We start from the raw sequence: 21,171 nt of genomic DNA, 5'->3' as shown, positions 1-21,171 counted from the left end.
GCTGGGCTCAGAACGGGCAGAACTCAGCCCAAATCTGCAGCAGGGAGCAAACAGGGATGGAGCTGGTGAGAGAATTTTGCTTAGAAGGGGTGGGGATGGATGTGATGATGGAGGCGGTCATGGTTATGGTCAGGGTTATGGATATGGATATGGTCATGGTTATGGTCATGGTTATGGTCATGGTTACAATCATGGTTATGATCATGGTTATGATCATGGTTATGGTCATGGTTACGATCATGGTTACGATCATGGTTATCATCATGGTTATGATCATGGTTATGGTCATGGTTATGATCATGGTTACAATCATGGTTATGATCATGGCTACGATCATGGTTATGGTCATGGTTATGGTCATGGTTATGATCATGGTTATGGTCATGGTTATGATCCTGGTTATGTTCATGGTTATGGTCATGGTTATGATCATGGTTACGATCATGGCTACGATCATGGTTACGATCATGGTTATGATCCTGGTTATGGTCATGGTTATGGTCATGGTTATGGTCATGGTTATGGTCATGGTTATGGGTACAGATATGGGGCAGTTTATTGACACGCTGATGGTGGTGGTGACAGTGACAGAGCCGTGTCCGTGCCCAGCACATCCCCACACCCCACAGCTCCACACAGCACCACCATGCAGCCGAACCCCGGCGTCCCCACGGAGCCCAGCCCCTCTCTCAGCCCCATGGGGGGAAACAGAGGGGGGATGAGGGGACGTAGGGCCCCTGCAGAACGGCTCCATTCTGTGATTCCAGCACAGCTCCAACTCTTTATTGACTTTTTTGCTCTGCCTCCAAGCTGGAAGCTCCCCACGTGGAATTGGGCACTGTGACGTCCATGGCACCAGCATTGTAACCACAACAAGCACTGGGACAACCATAAGCTTCCTTTGCGCACCAGCAGGGGGCGCTGTGCTCAGCCCTGTGTGTTCAGCTGCAGGCTCACCGTGCTCTGATCGTTGTCCCTCGAGATGGGGGCACGGCCCTGCACCGCCGACGCGTATGCTGTGCTACTACCAGCACTGTTAATAGCTGAGATGGATTCCAGCCCCTCGCCGGGCGCCTGTCGGACCCACTGCATGGTGTAACTGCTGATGGTGAATCCAGAGGCCTTGCAGACGAGGCTCAGCCCCCCTCCGGGTGTCTGCAGGCCGCCCCCAGACTCATCCAACGTCACGGCCGCCATCAGGCCTGTGGGGAAGGACAGACGGCGCTGACGGAGCCGCCGACACACGGCCTGGTGCAGCCAGGACCCATTGAGACCCCATAGAGACCCCATAGAGACCCAATAGAGATCCCATAGAGACCCCATAGACATCCCATAGAGGCCCCACAGAGACCCCATAGAGATGCCATACAGACCCCTTAGAGACCCTATGGAGGCACCATAGAGGCCCCATAGGGACCCCATAGACATCCCATAGAGGCCCCACTGACACCCCATAGACATCCCATAGAGACTCCACTGAGACCCCACTGTGACCCCATAGACACCACGTATTCATCCCATAGAGGCCCCACTGAGACCCCATAGAGACCCCATAGGGACCCCACAGAGGCACCATAGGGACCCCATAGGGACCTAATAGAGACCCTTATAGACATCCCATAGAGAGCTCAAAAAGATCCCATAAACAGTCCATGGAGATCCCATAGAGACCTCATAGAGAGCTAAGAGAGACCCCATAGAGAGCTCATACAGACCCCGTAGACATCCCATAGAGTCCCCATAGACACCCCATGGACACCCCATAGAGATCATATTGAATCCCACTAAAGACCCAAAGAGGCCCCATACATTTCTCAATATGGGGTGTCTATAGGGTGTCTATGGGGTCTCTATGGGGTCTCCATGGGGTCTCTATGGGATGTCATTGAGTCTCTATGGTATGTTTATGAGGTGTCTATGGGGTCTCTATGGGGCCTCTATGGGGTCTCTACGGGATGCCAATGGGGTCCCTATGGGGTCTCTATGGGGTCTCTATGGGATGGCCATGGGGCGTCTATGGGGTCTCAGTGGGGTCACTATGGCGTCTGTATGGGATGTCTATGAGCTCTCTATGGGGTCTCAATGGGGTTTCTATGGGGTCTCTATGGGGTCTCAATGGGTCCTGACTGCACCAGGCTGTGTGTCGGCGGCTCCGTCAGCGCCGTCTGTCCTTCCCCACAGGCCTGATGGCAGCCATGACATTGGACGAGTCTGGGGGCGGCCTGCAGACGCCCGGAGGGGGGCTGAGCCTCGTCTGCAAGGCCTCTGGATTCACCATCAGCAGTTACCCCATGTTTTGGGTGCGACAGGCGCCCGGCAAGGGGCTGGAATACGTTGCAAGTATTAGCAGCACTGGTAGTGGTACAAGCTATGGGGCAGCGGTGCAGGGCCGTGCCCCCATCTCGAGGGACAACGATCAGAGCACAGCCAGCCTGCAGCTGAACACACAGGGCTGAGCACAGCGCCCCCTGGTGCCGTGCAAAAGCTGGTGCTGGTTGTGCTGGTGCTCGTGCTGGTCGCAACAACGTCGCTCCTGGGTTTTTTGTTGTCACCAGAGCCCAGGTTGGGAGATCGGAGCCCAATGGATGGAGCTGAGCTGAGAACGGACAGAACTCAGCTCAAATCTGCAGCAGGGAGCAAACAGGGATGGAACTGAGAGCAGGGATGGGAGAAAATGTGATGGAGAAGGAGGTGGAGATGGGGAGGGTGGTGAGGATGGTCGTGGTCATGGTCATGGTTATGGTTATGGTCATGGTTATGGTCATGGTCATGGTTATGGTCATGGTTATGGTTATGGTCATGGTCATGGTTATGGTTATGGTTATGGTTATGGTCATGGTCATGGTTACGGTCATCATTATGGTCATGGTTATGGTCATGGTCATCATTATGGTCATGGTCATGGTTATGGGGATGGAAATGGGGATGGAAATGGGGATGGTGATGGACACAGCCTTGTTGGGGACAGAAATTCTTCGCTCCCAGCATGCAGCTCTGCACCCCAGCTGGAAGCTTCCCAGCTGCAGATGAAGACGTGGCCCTGTGACGGCCGGGTCACCACCAGCATAACCATAAGAACCAGAACCACCACAAGTGGTTTTCGTGCACCAGCAGGGGGCGCTGTGCTCAGCCCTGTGTGTTCAGCTGCAGGCTCACTGTGCTCTGATCGTTGTCCCTCGAGATGGGGGCACGGCCCTGCACCGCTGCCCCATAGCCTGTGCTACCAGCAGCGTTAATACATGCGACCCATTCCAGCCCCTTGCTGGGCGCCTGTCGGACCCATTCCATCCCATAACTGCTGAAGGTGAATCCGGAGGCCTTGCAGACGAGGCTCAGCCCCCCTCCAGGCATCTGCAGGCCGCCCCCAGACTCATCCAACATCTTGCCCGCCATCAGGCCTGTAGGGAAGGACAGACAGAGCCGCTGTCAAATGGCCTCTCATAGCCAAGTCCCCTCCAGACCCCATAGAGACCTGGTGGACATCCCAGAGATGGTGACGTGGATGGTCATGGTTATGGTTATGGTTATGGTCATGGTTATGGTTATGGTCATGGTCATGGTCATAGTCATGGTTATGGTCATGGTTATGGTTATGGCTACAGATAGAGGACAAATCTGGGGTAGAGGAAAAATGGGGTGTCTATGGGGTCTCTATGGGTCTCTATGGGGTTTCAATGGCATCTCTATGGGTCTCTATGGGGTCTCTGTGGGATCTCTATGGGGTCTCTATGAGATCTATATGGGATGACTATGAGATGTCTATGGGGTCTCTATGGGGTCTCTATGGAGTCTCTATGGGATGACTATGAGATGTCTATGGGGTCTCTATGGGATCTCTATGGGATGTCTATGGGGTCTCAGTGGGGGCTCAGTGGGGTCTCAGTGGGATCTGTATATGATGTCTATGGGGTCTGTATGGGGTGTATATGGGGTGTCTATGGGGTCTCTATGGGGTCTCTATGCGGTCTGTACGGGATATCTATGGGGTGTCTATGGGGTGTCTTTGGGGTCTCTATGGGATGTCTATGAGGTCTCTATGAGCTCTCTATGGGATGTCTATGGGTTCTCTATGGGGTCGCTATGGGGTCGTCGATCTCACCAGCGCGGTGACCACAACCACTACAAGCAGCACCACTACCACTAGTAGCACGTTTCGCGCACCAGCAGGGGGCGCTGTGCTCAGCCCTGTGTGTTCAGCTGCAGGCTCACCGTGCTCTGATCGTTGTCCCTCGAGATGGGGGCACGGCCCTGCACTGCTGCCCCATAGCTTGTGCCACTACCAGTGCTGCTAATACCTGCGACGAATTCCGGCCCCTCGCCAGGCGCCTGTCGCACCCAAAACATGGGGTAACTGCTGAGGGTGAATCCGGAGGCCTTGCAGATGAGGCTCAGCCCCCCTCCGGGCGTCTGCAGGCCGCCCCCAGACTCGTCCAACGTCACGGCCGCCATCAGGCCTGTGGGGAAGGACAGACGGCGCTGACGGAGCTGCCGACACACGGCCTGGTGCAGCCAGGACCCATTGAGAGCCCATAGAGACCCCAAAGAGACCCCGTAGAGACCCCATAGGCATCCAATAGAGACCCTAGAGAGACCCCATAGAGACCTCATAGAGACCCCACTGGGACTCCATACAGACCCCATAAATACCCCATAGACACCCCATAGAGACCCTATAAAGACCCCATATGCATCTCAAAGAGACCCCACTGAACCCCCATAGAGACCCCATACAGACCCCATACAGACCCCATAGAGACCCCATAGAGAGCTCATAGAGTTCCCATAGACATTCCATAGATACCCCACTGAGACACCATAGAGGCCCCATAGAGATGCCATTGAAACCCCACAGGGACCCATAGACACCACCAAGGGACCCCATTGTGAAACCATACAGACAGAACAGAGACCCCACTGAGACCCCATAGAGACCACATAGACGCCCCATAGGGGCACCATAGAGACGCCATAGGGAGAGACCCCACTGAGACCCATAGAGATGCCGTTGAAACCCCATAGAGACCCATAGACACCCCATAGGGACCCCATTGTGACCCCATACAGACCCCATACAGACCCCGCTGAGACCCCATAGAGACCACATAGACACCCCATAGTGACCCCATAGAGATCCCATAAAGACCTCATAGAGACTCCATAGACATCCCATAGACGCCCCTTAGAGACCCCATAGACATCCCATAGGGACCTCAGAGACCCCACTGAGACCCCACTGAGCACCCATAAAGACCCATAGAGACCCCATAGAGACCCCATAGACACCCCACTGAAACCCCATAGAAACCCCATAGAGACCCATAGAGATGCCATTGAAACCCCATAGAGACCCTTAGAGACCTCATAGGGACCCCCTAAAGGCCCCATAGACATTCCATAGACACCCTATAAGCACCTCATAGAGACCCCATACAGACCCCATAGAAACTCCATAGAAACCCCACTGAAACCCCATAGACACACCATAGATATCCCATAGAGACCCCATAGAGACCCCATAGAGACCCCATAGAGACCCCATAGAGATCCCATAGAGACCCCATAGAGACCCGATAGACATCGCACTGAGACCCGATAGACACCCAATAGTGAGAAATCTATGGGGCCTCTTTGGGTCTCGTTGGGGTCCCTATGGGGTCTCTAAGGGTCTCTATGGGGTTTCAATGGAATCTCTATGGGTCTCTATGGGGTGTCTATGGGGTCTGTATGGGGTCTGTATGGGGTCTGTATGGGGTCTCATTTGGCTTTCTATGGGGTGTCTATGGGGTCTGTATGGGTCTCTATGGGGTATCTATGGGATCTCTATGCGGTCTCAGTGGGGTCTCTATGGGATGTCTATGGGGTCTCAGTGGGGTGTCTATGGGGTCTCAGTGGGGTGTCTATGGGGTCTCAATGGGATCTCTATGGGGTCTCTATGGGGTCTCTATGGGGTCTCAGTGGGGTGTCTATGGGGTCTCTATGGGGTCTCAATGGGATCTCTATGGGGTCTCTGTGGGATCTCTATGGGGTCTCTATGGGATGTCTATGGGGTCTCAATGGGATCTCTATGGGGCCTCTATGGTGTCTCTACGGGGTCCATATGGGGTCTCAGTGGGGTCTCTATGCGATGTCTATGGGGTCTGAATGGGTCCTGGCTGCACCAGGCCGTGTGTCAGCGGCTCCGTCAGCGCCGTCTGTCCTTCCCCACAGGCCTGATGGCGGCCGTGACGTTGGACGAGTCTGGGGGCGGCCTGCAGACGCCCAGAGGGGGGCTGAGCCTCGGCTGCAAGGCCTCCGGATTCACCTTCAGCGATTATGGGATGGATTGGATGCTACAGGCACCTGGCAAGGGTCTGGAATGGGTCGCATGTATTAGCAGCTATGGTAGTGACACAGGCTATGGGGCAGCAGTGGAGGACCGTGCCCCCATCTTGAGGGACAACGATCAGAGCACAGCCAGCCTGCAGCTGAACACAGGGCTGAGCACAGCGCCCCCTGCTGGTGCTCAAAAGGTGCTACTAGTGGTGGTTGTTATGGTTGTGCTGGGTGTATCGACGTCGCTCCTGCATTTAAGTTGTGCCACCCGCAGCCCGGATCGAGAGATCGGAGCTCGACTGCTGTCACCTGGGCGCTGATGTCCTGATCTGCGCTCATCGATCTCAAAAGCAGCGCAACAACCAGCAGCACTGCCATAACATCTCGCGCACCAGCAGGGGGCGCTGTGCTCAGCCCTGTGTGTTCAGCTGCAGGCTCACTGTGCTCTGATCGTTGTCCCTCGAGATGGGGGCACGGCCCTGCACCACTGCCCCATAGCCTGTGGTACTACCAGTGCTGCCAATACTTGCGACGTATTCCAGCCCCTCGCCGGGCGCCTGTCGCACCCAAAACATGGGGTAACTGCTGAAGGTGAATCCGGAGGCCTTGCAGACGAGGCTCAGCCCCCCTCCGGGCGTCTGCAGGCCGCCCCCAGACTCGTCCAACGTCTCGGCTGCCATCAGGCCTGTGGGGAAGGACAGACGGCGCTGATGGAGCCGCCGACACACGGCCTGGTGCAGCCAGGACCCATTGAGACCCCATAGAGACCCCACTGAGACCCCATTCAGACCCCATAGACATCCCATAGAGACCCCACTGAGACCCCATATGGACCCCGTAGAGACACCATAGAGGCCCCATAGAGATCCCTTTGAGACCCCATAGACATCCCATAGAGACCCCATAGAGATCCCATTGAGACCCCATAGAGACCCCATAGACACCCCACTGAGACCCCATAGAGACCCCATAGAGACCCCATAGAGATCCCATTGAGACCCCATAGACACCCCACTGAGACCCATAGACATCCCATAGAGACCCCACTGAGACCGCATAGAGATCCCATAGATATCCCATAGAGACCACATAGAAACCCCATAGACATCCCATAGATACCCCATAGAGACCCATACAGACCCCATAGACACCCCATAGAAAGCCAAATGAGACCCCATACAGACCCCATACAGACCCCATACAGACCCCATAGACACCCCATAGAAACCCGAATGAGACCCCAATGAGACCCCATACAGACCCCATACAGACCCCATAGACACCCCATAGAGACCCATAGAGATGCCATTGAAACCCCATAGAGACCCTTACAGACCCCATAGGGACCCCCTAAAGACCCAAAGAGGCCCCATAGATTTCTCACTATTGGGTGTCTATCGGGTCTCAGTGCAATGTCTATGGGGTCTCTATAGGGTCTCTATGGGGTCTCTATGGGGTCTCTATGGGGTCTCTATGGGGTCTCTATGGGATGTCTATGGGGTGTCTATGGGGTTTCAGTGGGGTTTCTATGGGGTTTCTATGGGGTCTGTATGGGGTCTCTGTGACGTGCTTATAGGGTGTCTATGGAATGTCTATGGGGCCTTTAGGGGGTCCCTATGAGGTCTCTAAGGGTCTCTATGGGGTTTCAATGGCATCTCTATGGGTCTCTATGGGGTTTCTATGGGGTCTCAGTGGGGTGTCTATGGGGTCTGTATGGGGTCTCATTGGGGTCTCATTCGGGTTTCTATGGGGTGTCTATGGGGTCTGAATGGGGTCTTTGTGGGCCTCTATGGGGTATCTATGGGATGTTTATGGGGCCTCTCTGGGATGTCTATGGGGTTTCTATGGGGTCTCTCAGGGATGACTATGGGGTCTCTATGGGTCTTTATGGGTGCTCGGTGGGGTCTCAGAGGGGTCTCTATGGGATGTCTATGGGGTCTCTAAGGGGTGTCTATGGGATGTCTATGGAGTCTCTATGAGGTCTCTATGGGGTGTCTATGGGGTCTCTATGGGGTGTCTATGGGGTCTCTAAGGAGACTAAGTGGGGTCTCTATGGGGTGTCTAGGCGGTCGCTATGGGGTCGTCGATCTCACCAGCGTGGTGACCACAAGCACTACAAGCAGCACCACAACCACTAGTAGCACGTTTCGCGCACCAGCAGGGGGCGCTGTGCTCAGCCCTGTGTGTTCAGCTGCAGGCTCACCGTGCTCTGATCGTTGTCCCTCGAGATGGGGGCACGGCCCTGCACCGCTGCCCCATAGCTTGTGCCACTACCAGTGCTGCTAATACATGCGACCCATTCCGGCCCCTCGCCGGGCGCCTGTCGCACCCACATCATGTTGTAACTGCTGAAGGTGAATCCAGAGGCCTTGCAGACGAGGCTCAGCCCCCCTCCGGGCGTCTGCAGGCCGCCCCCAGACTCGTCCAACGTCACGGCCGCCATCAGGCCTGTGGGGAAGGACAGACGGCGCTGACGGAGCCGCCGACGCACGGCCTGGTGCAGCCAGGACCCACAAAGACGTGGATGGTCATGATCATGGTCATGGTCGTGGTTATGGTCATGGTCATGGTTATGGTCATGGTTATGGTCATGGTTATGGTCATGGTTATGGGTCTGGACAGGAAGACGTGGAAATGGATTTGGAGGTGATGGTGACAATAGCAGTGGTGGCAGAGGGGACAGAAGCCCACGTCCGCACCCAGGACGTCCCCACTTTTGCCTCCGCATCACAGCACCGCGCCTGGACACCGCCATGCCTCAGTGGGCACCAAATCAAGGTCGGCGTCGATATCTTGAGCAGCAGCGTCGCAGCCACCGCCATAACCTCTCGCGCAGTAATAGGTGGCGGTGTCGTCGGTCGTCAGGTCGTCCAGCTGCAGGGTCACCGTGCTCTGATCGTTGTCCCTCGAGATGGTTGCACGGCCCTCCACCGCCGACGCGTAGTATGTGTAACTACCATCATCCTCAATACCTGCGACCCACTCCAGCTCCTTGCTGGGCGCCTGTCGGACCCACTGCATGTTGTAACTGCTGAAGGTGAATCCGGAGGCCTTGCAGACGAGGCTCAGCCCCCCTCCGGGCGTCTGCAGGCCGCCCCCAGACTCGTCCAACGTCAACGTCTCTGTGGGGTGTCAATGGGGTCTCAGTGGGATCTCTGTGGGGTGTCTACGGGGTCGCTATGGGGTCATCAATGTAACCAGCACGGTGAACAGCATCACAATAAGCACAACTACCACTAGCAGCAGCTTTTGCACACCAGCAGGGGGCGCTGTGCTCAGCCCTGTGTGTTCAGCTGCAGGCTGGCTGTGCTCTGTTCGTTGTCCCTCGAGATGGGGGCACGACCCTCCACCGCTGCCCCATAGCTTGTGGTACTACCAGTGCTGGTAATACAGGCCACAGATTCCAGCCCCTCGCCGGGCGCCTGTCGGACCCACTGCATGCCATAACTGCTGAAGGTGAATCCGGAGGCCTTGCAGACGAGGCTCAGCCCCCCTCCGGGCGTCTGCAGGCCGCCCCCAGACTCGTCCAACGTCACGGCCGCCATCAGGCCTGTGGGGAAGGACAGACGGCGCTGACGGAGCCGCCGACACACGGCCTGGTGCAGCCAGGACCCATTGAGACCGCATAGAGACCCTAAAGAGACCCCGTAGAGACCTCATAGAGACCCCACTGGGACCACATAGAGACCCCATAAATACCCCATAGACACCCCATAGAGACCCTATAGAGACCCCATAGACATCTCAAAGAGACCCCACTGAAACCCCATAGAGACCCAATAGAGACCCCATACAGACCCCATACAGACCCCATAGAGACCCAATGGAGACCCCATGGAGACCCCATAGAGAGCTCATAGAGTCCCCGTAGGGACCCCATTGTGACCCCATACAGACCCCACAGAGACCCCGCTGAGACCCCATACAGACCCCGTAGATGCCCCATAGGGGCACCATAGAGACGCCATAGGGAGAGACCCCACTGAGACCCATAGAGATGCCGTTGAAACCCCATAGAGACCCATAGAGACCCTGTAGGGACCCCATTGTGACCCCATACAGACCTCACAGACACCCCACTGAGACCCCATAGAGACCCCAGAGATGCCCCATAGGGGCACCATAGAGACCCCATAGGGAGAGACCCCACTGAGACCCATAGAAATGCCATTGAAACCCCATAGAGACCCATAGAGACCCCGTAAGGACCCCATTGCAACCCCATACAGACTACACAGAGACCCCGCTGAGACCCCATAGAGACCACATAGACACCCCATAGGGGCACCATAGAGATGCCATAGGGAGAGACCCCAATGAGACCCATAGACATGCCGTTGAAACCCCATAGAGACCCATAGATTCACCCTCAGCAGTTATGGGATGCTGTGGGTCCGACAGGCGCCCGGCAAGGAGCTGGAGTGGGTCGCAAGTATCAGCAGCACTGGTGGTACCACAAGATACGGGTCGGCGGTGCAGGGCCGTGCCACCATCTCGAGGGACAACGATCAGAGCACGGTGAGCCTGCAGCTGAACACACAGGGCTGAGCACAGCGCCCCCTGCTGGTGCGCGAAAGCTGCTGCTAGTGGTAGTGGTGCTAATTGTGATGCTGTTCACCGTGCTGGTTACATTGATGACCCCATAGCGACCCCGTAGACACCCCACAGAGACCCCACTGAGACCCCATAGACATCACATAGTCATCCCATAGAGACCCCATGGAGACCCCATAGACATCCCATAGTGACCCCATACAGACCCCCTAAAGATCTAATAGAGACCCCACTGGGACCACATAGAGACCCCATAGACATCCCATAGAGACCCCATAGAGACCCCATAGTGATCCCATACAGACACCCCATAGAGAGCTCATACAGACCCCAGAGAGACCCCATGGAGACCCCAGAGAGACCCCATAGACATCTCATAGACACCCCATAGAGACCCCATAGAGACCCCATGGAGACCCCATAGACATCCCATTGAGACCCCAGAGAGACCCCATAGAGACCCAATGCAGACCCTATAGAGACCCATAGAGACCCCATAGAGACCCCATGGAGACCCCATAGACATCCCATAGAGACCCTAAGAGACCCATAGAGACTCCACTGAGACCCCATAGAGACCCCATAGAGACCCCATCCAGACCCCACAGAGACCCCATAGACGTCCCATAGAGACCCTAGAGACACCCCATACAGATCCCATACAGACCCCAGAGAGACCCCATATTGGGAAATCTATGGGATCTATTTAGGGTCTCTCTGGGGTCTGTCTGGGGTCTGAGTGGGGATGTCTATGGGGTTTCTATGGGGTCTCAGTGGGGTCTCTATGAGGTCTCTAAGGGATGTCTATGAGGTCTCTAGGAGGTCTCTACATGGTCTCTATGGGGTCTCTATGGGTCCTGGCTGCACCAGGCCGTGTGTCAGCGGCTCCGTCAGCGCCGTCTGTCCTTCCCCACAGGCCTGATGGCGGCCGTGACGTTGGACGAGTCTGGGGGCGGCCTGCAGACGCCCGGAGGGGGGCTGAGCCTCGTCTGCAAGGCCTCTGGATTCACCCTCAGCAGTTACCCCATGTTTTGGGTGCGACAGGCGCCCGGCGAGGGGCTGGAATGGGTCGCAAGTATTGGCAGCACTGGTAGTAGCACAAGCTATGGGTCGGCGGTGCAGGGCCGTGCCACCATCTCGAGGGACAACGATCAGAGCACGGTGAGCCTGCAGCTGAACGGCCTGAAGGCTGAGGACACGGCAACCTACTTCTGCTGGGTGGTTGGTGTTGCTGGTGATGGTTCTAATGCTTATGGTATCGACGCCGCTCCTGGGTTTGGTGGTGTCACCTTGAGCCCAGACCAAGAGATCGGAGGCCAGGCGATGGAGCTGGGCTCAGAACGGGCAGAACTCGGCCCAAATCTGCAGCAGGGAGCAAACAGGGATGGAGCTGGGGAGAGAATTTTGCTTAGAAGGGGTGGGGATGGATGTGACGATGGAGGCGCTCATGGTTATGGTCAGGGTTATGGATATGGATATGGTCATGGTTATGGTCATGGTTATGGTCATGGTTACGATCATGGTTATGGTCATGGTTATGGTCATGGTTATGATCAAGGTTATGATCATGGTTATGATGATGGTTATGGATACGGACATGGTCATGGTTATGGTCATGGTTACGATCATGGTTATGGATATGGTTATGATCATGGTTATGATCATGGTTATGATCATGGTTACAATCATGGTTACGATCAAGGTTATGGTCATGGTTATGGTCATGGTTATGATCATGGTTATGGATATGGTCATGGTTACGATCATGGTTATGGTCATGGTTATGGATATGGTTATGGTCATGGTTATGGTCATGGTTATGGTCATGGTTATGGTCATGGTTATGGTCATGGTTATGGGTACAGATATGGGGCAGTTTATTGACACGCTGATGGTGGTGGTGACAGTGACAGAGCCGTGTCCGTGCCCAGCACATCCCCACACCCCACAGCTCCACACAGCACCACCGTGCAGCCGAGCCCCGGCGTCCCCACGGAGCCCAGCCCCTCTCTCAGCCCCATGGGGGGAAACAGGGGGGGGATGAGGGGACGTAGGGCCCCTGCAGAACGGCTCCATTCTGTGATTCCAGCACAGCTCCAACTCTTTATTGACTGTTTTTGCTCTGCCTCCAAGCTGGAAGCTCCCCACGTGGAATTGGGCACTGTGACGTCCATGGCACCAGCATTGTAACCACAACAAGCACCGGGACAACCATAAGCTTCCTTTGCGCGGCACCAGGGGGCGCTGTGCTCAGCCCTGTGTGTTCAGCTGCAGGCTCACTGTGCTCTGATCGTTGTCCCTCGAGATGGGGGCACGGCCCTGCACCGCCGACCCATAGCCTGTGCTACTACCAGTTTTGCTAATAGCTGCAACGTATTCCAGCCCCTTGCTGGGCGCCTGTCGGACCCAATTCATGTCATAACTGCTGAAGGTGAATCCGGAGGCCTTGCAGACGAGGCTCAGCCCCCCTCCAGGCGTCTGCAGGCCGCCCCCAGACTCGTCCAACGTCACGGCCGCCATCAGGCCTGTGGGGAAGGACAGACGGCGCTGACAGAGCCGCCGACACACGGCCTGGTGCAGGCAGGACCCATTGAGACCCCATAGACATCCCATAGAGACCCCATAGAGATCCCATAGAGACCCCTTAGAGACCCCATAGACACCCCACTGAGACCCCATAGAGACCCCATAGAGACCCCATAGAGATCCCATAGAGACCCCATAGACACCCCACTGAGACCCATAGACATCCCATAGAGACCCCACTGAGACCGCATAGAGATCCCATAGATACCCCATAGAGACCCATACAGACCCCATAGACACCCCATAGAAAGCCAAATGAGACCCCATACAGACCCCATACAGACCCCATACAGACCCCATAGACACCCCATAGAGACCCATAGAGATGCCATTGAAACCCCATAGAGACCCTTACAGACCCCATAGGGACCCCCTAAAGACCCAAAGAGGCCCCATAGATTTCTCACTATTGGGTGTCTATCGGGTCTCAGTGCAATGTCTATGGGGTCTCTATAGGGTCTCTATAGGGTCTCTATGGGGTCTCTAAGGGGTCTCTATGGGGTCTCTATGGGATGTCTATGGCGTGTCTATGGGGTTTCAGTGGGGTTTCTATGGGGTTTCTATGGGGTCTGCATGGGGTCTCTATGAGGTGCTTATAGGGTGTCTATGGAATGTCTATGGGGCCTTTAGGGGGTCCCTATGAGGTCTCTAAGGGTCTCTATGGGGTTTCAATGGCATCTCTATGGGTCTCTATGGGGTTTCTATGGGGTCTCAGTGGGGTGTCTATGGGGTCTCTACAGGGTCTCATTGGGGTCTCATTGGGGTCTCATTCGGCTTTCCATGGGCTGTCTATGGGGTCTGTATGGGGTCTTTATGGGTCTCCATGGGGTATCTATGGGATGTCTGTGGGGTCTCTATGGGTCTTTATGGGTGCTCAGTGGGGTCTCAGTGGGGTCTCAGTGGGGTCTCTATGGGGTCCCTATGGGATGTCTATGGGGTCTCTAAGGGGCGTCTATGCGATGTCTATGGAGTCTCTATGAGGTCTCTATGGGGTCTCTATGGGGTCTCAATGGGTCCTGGCTGCACCAGGCCGTGTGTCGGCGGCTCCGTCAGCGCCGTCTGTCCTTCCCCACAGGGCTGATGGCGGCCGAGACGTTGGACGAGTCTGGGGGCGGCCTGCAGACGCCCGGAGGGGGGCTGAGCCTCGTCTGCAAGGCCTCCGGATTCACCTTCAGCAGTTATTGCATGATGTGGGTCCGACAGGCGCCCAGCGAGGGGCTGGAGTGGCTCGCAGGTATTTACAGTACTGGTAGTAGCACAAGCTATGGGGCAGCGGTGCAGGGCCGTGCCCCCATCTCGAGGGACAACGATCAGAGCACAGCCAGCCTGCAGCTGAACACAGGGCTGAGCACAGCGCCCCCTGCTGGTGTGTGAAAGGTGCTACTAGTGGTTGTTGTTATGGTTGTGCTGGTTGGATCGACGTCGCCCCTGCATTTAAGTTGTGTCACCCACAGCCCGGATTGAGAGATCAGAGCTCGACTGATGTCACCTGGGTGCTGATGTCCTGATCTGCGCTCATCGATCTCAAAAGCAGCACAACAACCAGCAGCACTGCCATAACATTTCGCGCACCAGCAGGGGGCGCTGTGCTCAGCCCTGTGTGTTCAGCTGCAGGCTCACCGTGCTCTGATCGTTGTCCCTCGAGATGGTGGCACGGCCCTGCACCGCCGACGCGTATGCTGTGCTACTACCAGCACTGTTAATAGCTGAGATGGATTCCAGCCCCTCGCCGGGCGCCTGTCGCACCCAAAACATGGTGTAACTGCTGAGGGTGAATCCAGAGGCCTTGCAGACGAGGCTCAGCCCCCCTCCGGGCGTCTGCAGGCCGCCCCCAGACTCGTCCAACGTCACGGCCGCCATCAGGCCTGTGGGGAAGGACAGACGGCGCTGACGGAGCCGCTGACACACGGCCTGGTGCAGCCAGGACCCATTGAGACCCCATAGAGACCCCATAGATATCCCATATAGACATCATAGAGACCCCTCTGATATTCCTTAGGGACTCCATAGATACCCCATAGAGACCCCATAGAGACCCCATAGAGACCCCACTGAGACTCCTTAGGGACCCTATAGACATCCCGTAGAGACCCCATAGTGACCTCATAGAGACCCCATAGAGACCCCATAGAGACCCCACTGAGACTCCTTGGGGACCAAATAGACTCCCCGTAGAGACCCCATAGAGACCCCATAGAGACCTCATAGAGACCCCACTTATACTCGTTAGTGACTCTATAGAGACCCCAGGGAGACCCCATAGAGACCCCATTGATGCTCCTTTGGGACCCCAAAGAGACCCCATAGATACCCCACTGAGACTCCTTTGGGACCCAATAGACATCCCGTAGAGACCTCATAGAGACCCCATAGAGACCCCCAAAAGAACCTAAGAAGCCCCATAGATTTCTCACTATGGGGTCTCAGTGGGGTCTCTATGGGGTGTCTATGAGCTCTCTGTGGGGTCTCTATGGGGTCTCTATGTGTCTCTATGGGGTCCATATAGGGTTTCAGTGAGGTGTCTATGAGATGTCTATGGGGTCTTTATAGGGTCTCTATGGGGTGTCTATGGGGTTTTTATGGGGTCTGTATGGGGTTTCAGTCTGGTCTCTATGGGCTCTCAGTGAGGTCTCTATGGGATGTCTATGGGGTGTTTATGGGGTCTCTATGGGGTCTGAATGGGTCCTGGCTGCACCAGGCCGTGTGTTGGCGGCTCCATCAGCGCCGTCTGTCCTTCCCCACAGGCCTGATGGCGGCCGTGACGTTGGACGAGTCTGGGGGCGGCCTGCAGACGCCCGGAGGGGGGCTGAGCCTCGTCTGCAAGGCCTCCAGATTCACCCTCAGCAGTTATACCATGCAGTGGGTCCGACAGGCGCCCGGCGAGGGGCTGGAATACGTCGCAGGTATCAGCTACAGTGCTGGTAGTTACACATACTACGGGTCGGCGGTGAAGGACCGTGCCACCATCTCGAGGGACAACGATCAGAGCACGGTGACCCTGCAGCTGAACAGCCTGACGACCGACGACACCGCCACCTATTACTGCGCGAAAAGTGCTTACAGTTGTAGTTGGGCTGGTAGCGATAATCACACCGGCGTCACTCCTGGATTTGGTGGCATCGCCCACGGCCCTGGTTGAGAGATCGGAGGCCAGGCGATGGAGCTGGGCTCAGAACGGGCAGAACTCGGCCCAAATCTGCAGCAGGGAGCAAACAGGGATGGAGCTGGGGAGAGAATTTTGCTTAGGAGGGGTGGGGATGGATGTGATGATGGAGGCGGTCATGGTTATGGTCATGGTTATGGATATGGATATGGATATGGTCATGGTTATGGTCATGGTCATGGTTATGGTCATGGTTATGGTCATGGTTATGGATATGGATATGGTCATGGTTATGGTCGTGGTCAAGGTTATGGTCATCATTATGGTCATGGTCATGGTCATGGTCATCATTATGGTCATGGTTACGGTTATGGTCATGGTTATGGTCATGGTTATGATCATGGTTATGGTTATGGGGATGGAAATGGGGATGGTGATGGACACAGCCTTGTTGGGGACAGAAATTCTTTGCTCCCAGCATGCAGCTCTGCACCCCAGCTGGAAGCTTCCCAGCTGCAGATGAAGACGTGGCCCTGTGACGGCCGTGTCACCATAAGCATAACCACAGTAACCAGCACAACTACCAGCATTTTTCACGTGGCACCAGGGGGCGCTGTGCTCAGCCCTGTGTGTTCAGCTGCAGGCTCACCGTGCTCTGATCGTTGTCCCTCGAGATGGGGGCACGGTCCTGCACCGCCGACCCATAGTATGTGCTACCACCAGTACTCCTAATACCTGCAACGTATTCCAGCCCCTTGCCGGGCGCCTGTCGGACCCAATGCATGGCATAATCGCTGAGGGTGAATCCGGAGGCCTTGCAGACGAGGCTCAGCCCCCCTTCGGGTGTCTGCAGGCCGCCCCCAGACTCCTCCAATGATCGTGAACACGACCATATCCATATCCATAACCATGACCATAACCCTGACCATATCCATATCCATAACCATGGCCATAACCATGACCATAACCATGACCATGACCATAACCATGACCATGACCATAACCATGACCATAACCATAACCATAACCATGACCATAACGATGACCATGACCATAACCATGACCATGGATATGACCATAACCATAAGCATAACCATGACCACGGCCATCCTCACCACCCTCCCCATCTCCACCACCTTCTCCATCACATTTTCTCCCATCCCTGTGCTCAGTTCCATCCTTGTTTGCTCCCTGCTGCAGATTCGAGCTGAGTTCTGTCTGTTCTCAGCTCAGCTCCATCCAGTGGTCTCTGATCTCCCAACCTGGGCTCTGGGTGAAAACAAAAAACCCAGGAGCGACATCGATGCGACCAGCACGAGCACCAGCACAACCAGCACCATCTTTAACGCACCAGCAGGGGGCGCTGTGCTCAGCCCTGTGTGTTCAGCTGCAGGCTGGCTGTGCTCTGCTCGTTGTCCCTCAAGATGGGGGCACGGTCCTGCACCGCTGCCCCATAGCCTGTGCCACTACCAGTACCACTAATAGCTGCGACGAATTCCAGCCCCTCGCCGGGCGCCTGTCGCACCCAAAACATGGGGTAACTGCTGAAGGTGAATCCAGAGGCCTTGCAGACGAGGCTCAGCCCCCCTCCGGGCGTCTGCAGGCCGCCCCCAGACTCGTCCAACGTCACGGCCGCCATCAGGCCTGTGGGGAAGGACAGACGGCGCTGATGGAGCCGCTGACACACGGCCTGGTGCAGCCAGGCCTCATTCAGACCCCATAGAGACCCCATAGAGACCTCATAGAGACCCCACTGATACTCCTTAGGGACTCCATAGAGACCCCATGGAGACCCCGTAGAGACCCCATAGAGACCTCATAGAGACCCCATAGAGACCCCACTGAGACTCCTTAGGGACTCCATAGAGACCCCATTGATACTCCTTAGGGACTGCATAGAGACCCCATAAGACCCCACTGAGACCCCATAGAGACCCCACTGAGACTCCTTGGGGACTCCATAGACTCCCCGTAGAGACCCCATAGAGACCCCATTGAGACCTCATAGAGACCCCACTGAGACTCCTTAGGGACCCCATAGACTCCCCGTAGAGACCCCATAGAGACCCCATAGAGACCTCATAGAGACCCCACTTATACTCATTAGTGACTCTATAGAGACCCTAGGGAGACCCCATAGAGACCCCATTGATGCTCCTTTGGGACCCCAAAGAGACCCCATAGATACCCCACTGAGACTCCTTTGGGACCCCATAGACATCCCGTAGAGACCTCATAGAGACCCCATACAGACCCCATAGAGACCCCCAAAAGAATCAAAGAAGCCCCATATATTTCTCACTATGGGGTCTCAGTGGGGTCTCTATGGGGTGTCTATGGGGTTTCTATGGGGTCTCTATGGGGTGTCTATGAGCTCTCTATGGGGTCTCTATGGGGTCTCTATGTGTCTCTATGGGGTCCATATGGGGTTTCAGTGTGGTCTCTATGAGATGTCTATGGGGTCTTTATAGGGTCTCAGTGGGGTCTCTATGGGGACTCTATGAGGTCTGTATGGGGTTTCTATGGGGTCTCAGTGGGGTCTCTATGGGATGTCTATGGGGTGTTTATGGGGTTTCTATGGGGTCTCAATGGGTTCTGGCTGCACCAGGCCGTGTGTCAGCGGCTCCGTCAGCGCCGTCTGTCCTTCCCCACAGGCCTGATGGCAGCCATGACGTTGGACGAGTCTGGGGGCGGCCTGCAGACGCCCGGAGGGGGGCTGAGCCTCGTCTGCAAGGCCTCTGGATTCACCATCAGCAGTTACAACATGATGTGGGTCCGACAGGCGCCCGGCGAGGGGCTGGAATGGGTCGCAAGTATTAGCAGTGGTGGTGGTACATATGGGGTTTCAGTGGGGTCTCTATGAGATGTCTATGGGGAATTTATAGGGTCTCTATGGGGTGTCTATGGGGTATTTATGGGGTCTGTATGGGGTTTCTATGGGGTCTCAGTGGGGGCTCTATGAGGTCTCTATGGGGTGTTTATGGGGTCTCTATGGGCTCTCAATGGGTCCTGGCTGCACCAGGCCGTGTGTTGGCGGCTCCATCAGCGCCGTCTGTCCTTCCCCACAGGCCTGATGGCGGCCTCCATTCACCCGGAGGGGGGACTGAGCCTCGTCTGCAAGGCCTCAGGGTCCACCATCAGCAGTTACAACATGCTGTGGGTCCGACAGGCGCCCGGCGAGGGGCTGGAATACGTCGCCACTATTAGCTACACTGGTAGTTACACATACTACGGGTCGGCGGTGAAGGACCGTGCCACCATCTCGAGGGACAACGATCAGAGCACGGTGACCCTGCAGCTGGACAACCTGACGACCGACGACACCGCCACCTATTACTGCGCGAAAAGTGCTTACAGTTGTAGTTGGGCTGGTAGCGATAATCACACCGGCGTCACTCCTGGATTTGATGGCATCGCCCACGGCCCTGGTTGAGAGATCGGAGGCCAGGCGATGGAGCTGGGCTCAGAACGGGCAGAACTCGGCCCAAATCTGCAGCAGGGAGCAAACAGGGATGGAGCTGGGGAGAGAATTTTGCTTAGGAGGGGTGGGGATGGATGTGATGATGGAGGCGGTCATGGTTATGGTCATGGTTATGGATATGGATATGGTCATGGTTATGGTCATGGATATGGTTATGGATATGGTCATGGTTATGGTCATGGTTATGGTCATGGTCAAGGTTATGGTCATCATTATGGTCATGGTCATGGTCATGGTCATCATTATGCTCATGGTTATGGTTATGGTCATGGTTATGGTCATGGTTATGGTCATGGGTATGGAAATGGGTATGGAAATGGGGATGGAAATGGGGATGGTGATGGACACAGCCTTGTTGGGGACAGAAATTCTTCGCTCCCAGCATGCAGCTCTGCACCCCAGCTGGAAGCTTCCCAGCTGCAGATGAAGACGTGGCCCTGTGACGGCCATGTCACCACCAGCATAATAAGCACCACAACTACCACTAGTAGCACATTTCGCGCACCAGCAGGGGGCGCTGTGCTCAGCCCTGTGTGTTCAGCTGCAGGCTGGCTGTGCTCTGATCATTGTCCCTCGAGATGGTGGCACGGCCCTGCACCGCCGACCCGTAGTATGTGCTACCACCAGTACTCCTAATACCTGCGACGTATTCCAGCCCCTTGCCGGGTGCCTCTCGGACCCACATCATGCCATAACTGCTGAGGGTGAATCCGGAGGCCTTGCAGACGAGGCTCAGCCCCCCTTCAAGCGTCTGCAGGCCACCCCCAGACTCGTCCAATGGTCGTGAACACGGCCATATCCATATCCATAACCATGACCATAACCCTGACCATATCCATAACCATGATCATAACCGTGACCATAACCATGACCATGGCCATAACCATGACCATAATGATGACCATGACCATAACCATGACCATGACCATGGCCATAACGATAACCATGACCATAACCATGACCATGACCATAATGATGACCATGACCATGACCATAACCATGACCATGACCATAACCATGGCCATAACCATGAGCATAACGATAACCATGACCATAACCATGACCATAATGTTGACCATACCCATAACCATGACCATGGGTATGACCATAACCATAACCATGACCATGACCACAA

At 55.7% G+C, this 21,171-nt stretch overlaps 7 gene segments (V, D, J or C); 2 read left to right on the top strand and 5 right to left on the bottom strand.

Moving 5' to 3' along the window:
- Positions 1-927: 927 nt before the first annotated feature.
- LOC125687505 (immunoglobulin heavy variable 3-23-like) lies at positions 928-1,197 on the bottom strand. The segment is given in 1 exon segment: positions 928-1,197. A coding segment is annotated over 1 exon segment (270 nt).
- A 7,842-nt stretch (positions 1,198-9,039) lies between these two features.
- Positions 9,040-9,528, bottom strand: LOC125687509 (Ig heavy chain V region 6.96-like). The segment is given in 2 exon segments: positions 9,040-9,432; positions 9,511-9,528. Coding segments are annotated over 2 exon segments (411 nt in total).
- A 59-nt stretch (positions 9,529-9,587) lies between these two features.
- On the bottom strand, positions 9,588-9,857 carry LOC125687500 (immunoglobulin heavy variable 3-23-like). The segment is given in 1 exon segment: positions 9,588-9,857. A coding segment is annotated over 1 exon segment (270 nt).
- Positions 9,858-15,042: 5,185 nt separating this feature from the next.
- LOC125687499 (immunoglobulin heavy variable 3-23-like) lies at positions 15,043-15,312 on the bottom strand. The segment is given in 1 exon segment: positions 15,043-15,312. A coding segment is annotated over 1 exon segment (270 nt).
- Positions 15,313-16,108: 796 nt separating this feature from the next.
- LOC125687508 (immunoglobulin heavy variable 3-23-like) lies at positions 16,109-16,591 on the top strand. The segment is given in 1 exon segment: positions 16,109-16,591. A coding segment is annotated over 1 exon segment (483 nt).
- Positions 16,592-17,924: 1,333 nt separating this feature from the next.
- LOC125687502 (immunoglobulin heavy variable 3-23-like) lies at positions 17,925-18,194 on the bottom strand. The segment is given in 1 exon segment: positions 17,925-18,194. A coding segment is annotated over 1 exon segment (270 nt).
- A 1,029-nt stretch (positions 18,195-19,223) lies between these two features.
- LOC125687507 (Ig heavy chain V region 6.96-like) lies at positions 19,224-19,988 on the top strand. The segment is given in 2 exon segments: positions 19,224-19,324; positions 19,700-19,988. Coding segments are annotated over 2 exon segments (390 nt in total).
- Positions 19,989-21,171: the final 1,183 nt, after the last annotated feature.

The sequence above is a fragment of the Lagopus muta genome, assembly GCF_023343835.1.
Source record: "Lagopus muta isolate bLagMut1 chromosome 35 unlocalized genomic scaffold, bLagMut1 primary SUPER_35_unloc_2, whole genome shotgun sequence".
Lineage (NCBI taxonomy): Eukaryota > Metazoa > Chordata > Aves > Galliformes > Phasianidae > Lagopus > Lagopus muta.
Note: the sequence above shows the minus strand (reverse complement) of the source record. Positions and strands in the feature narration are given on the sequence as shown.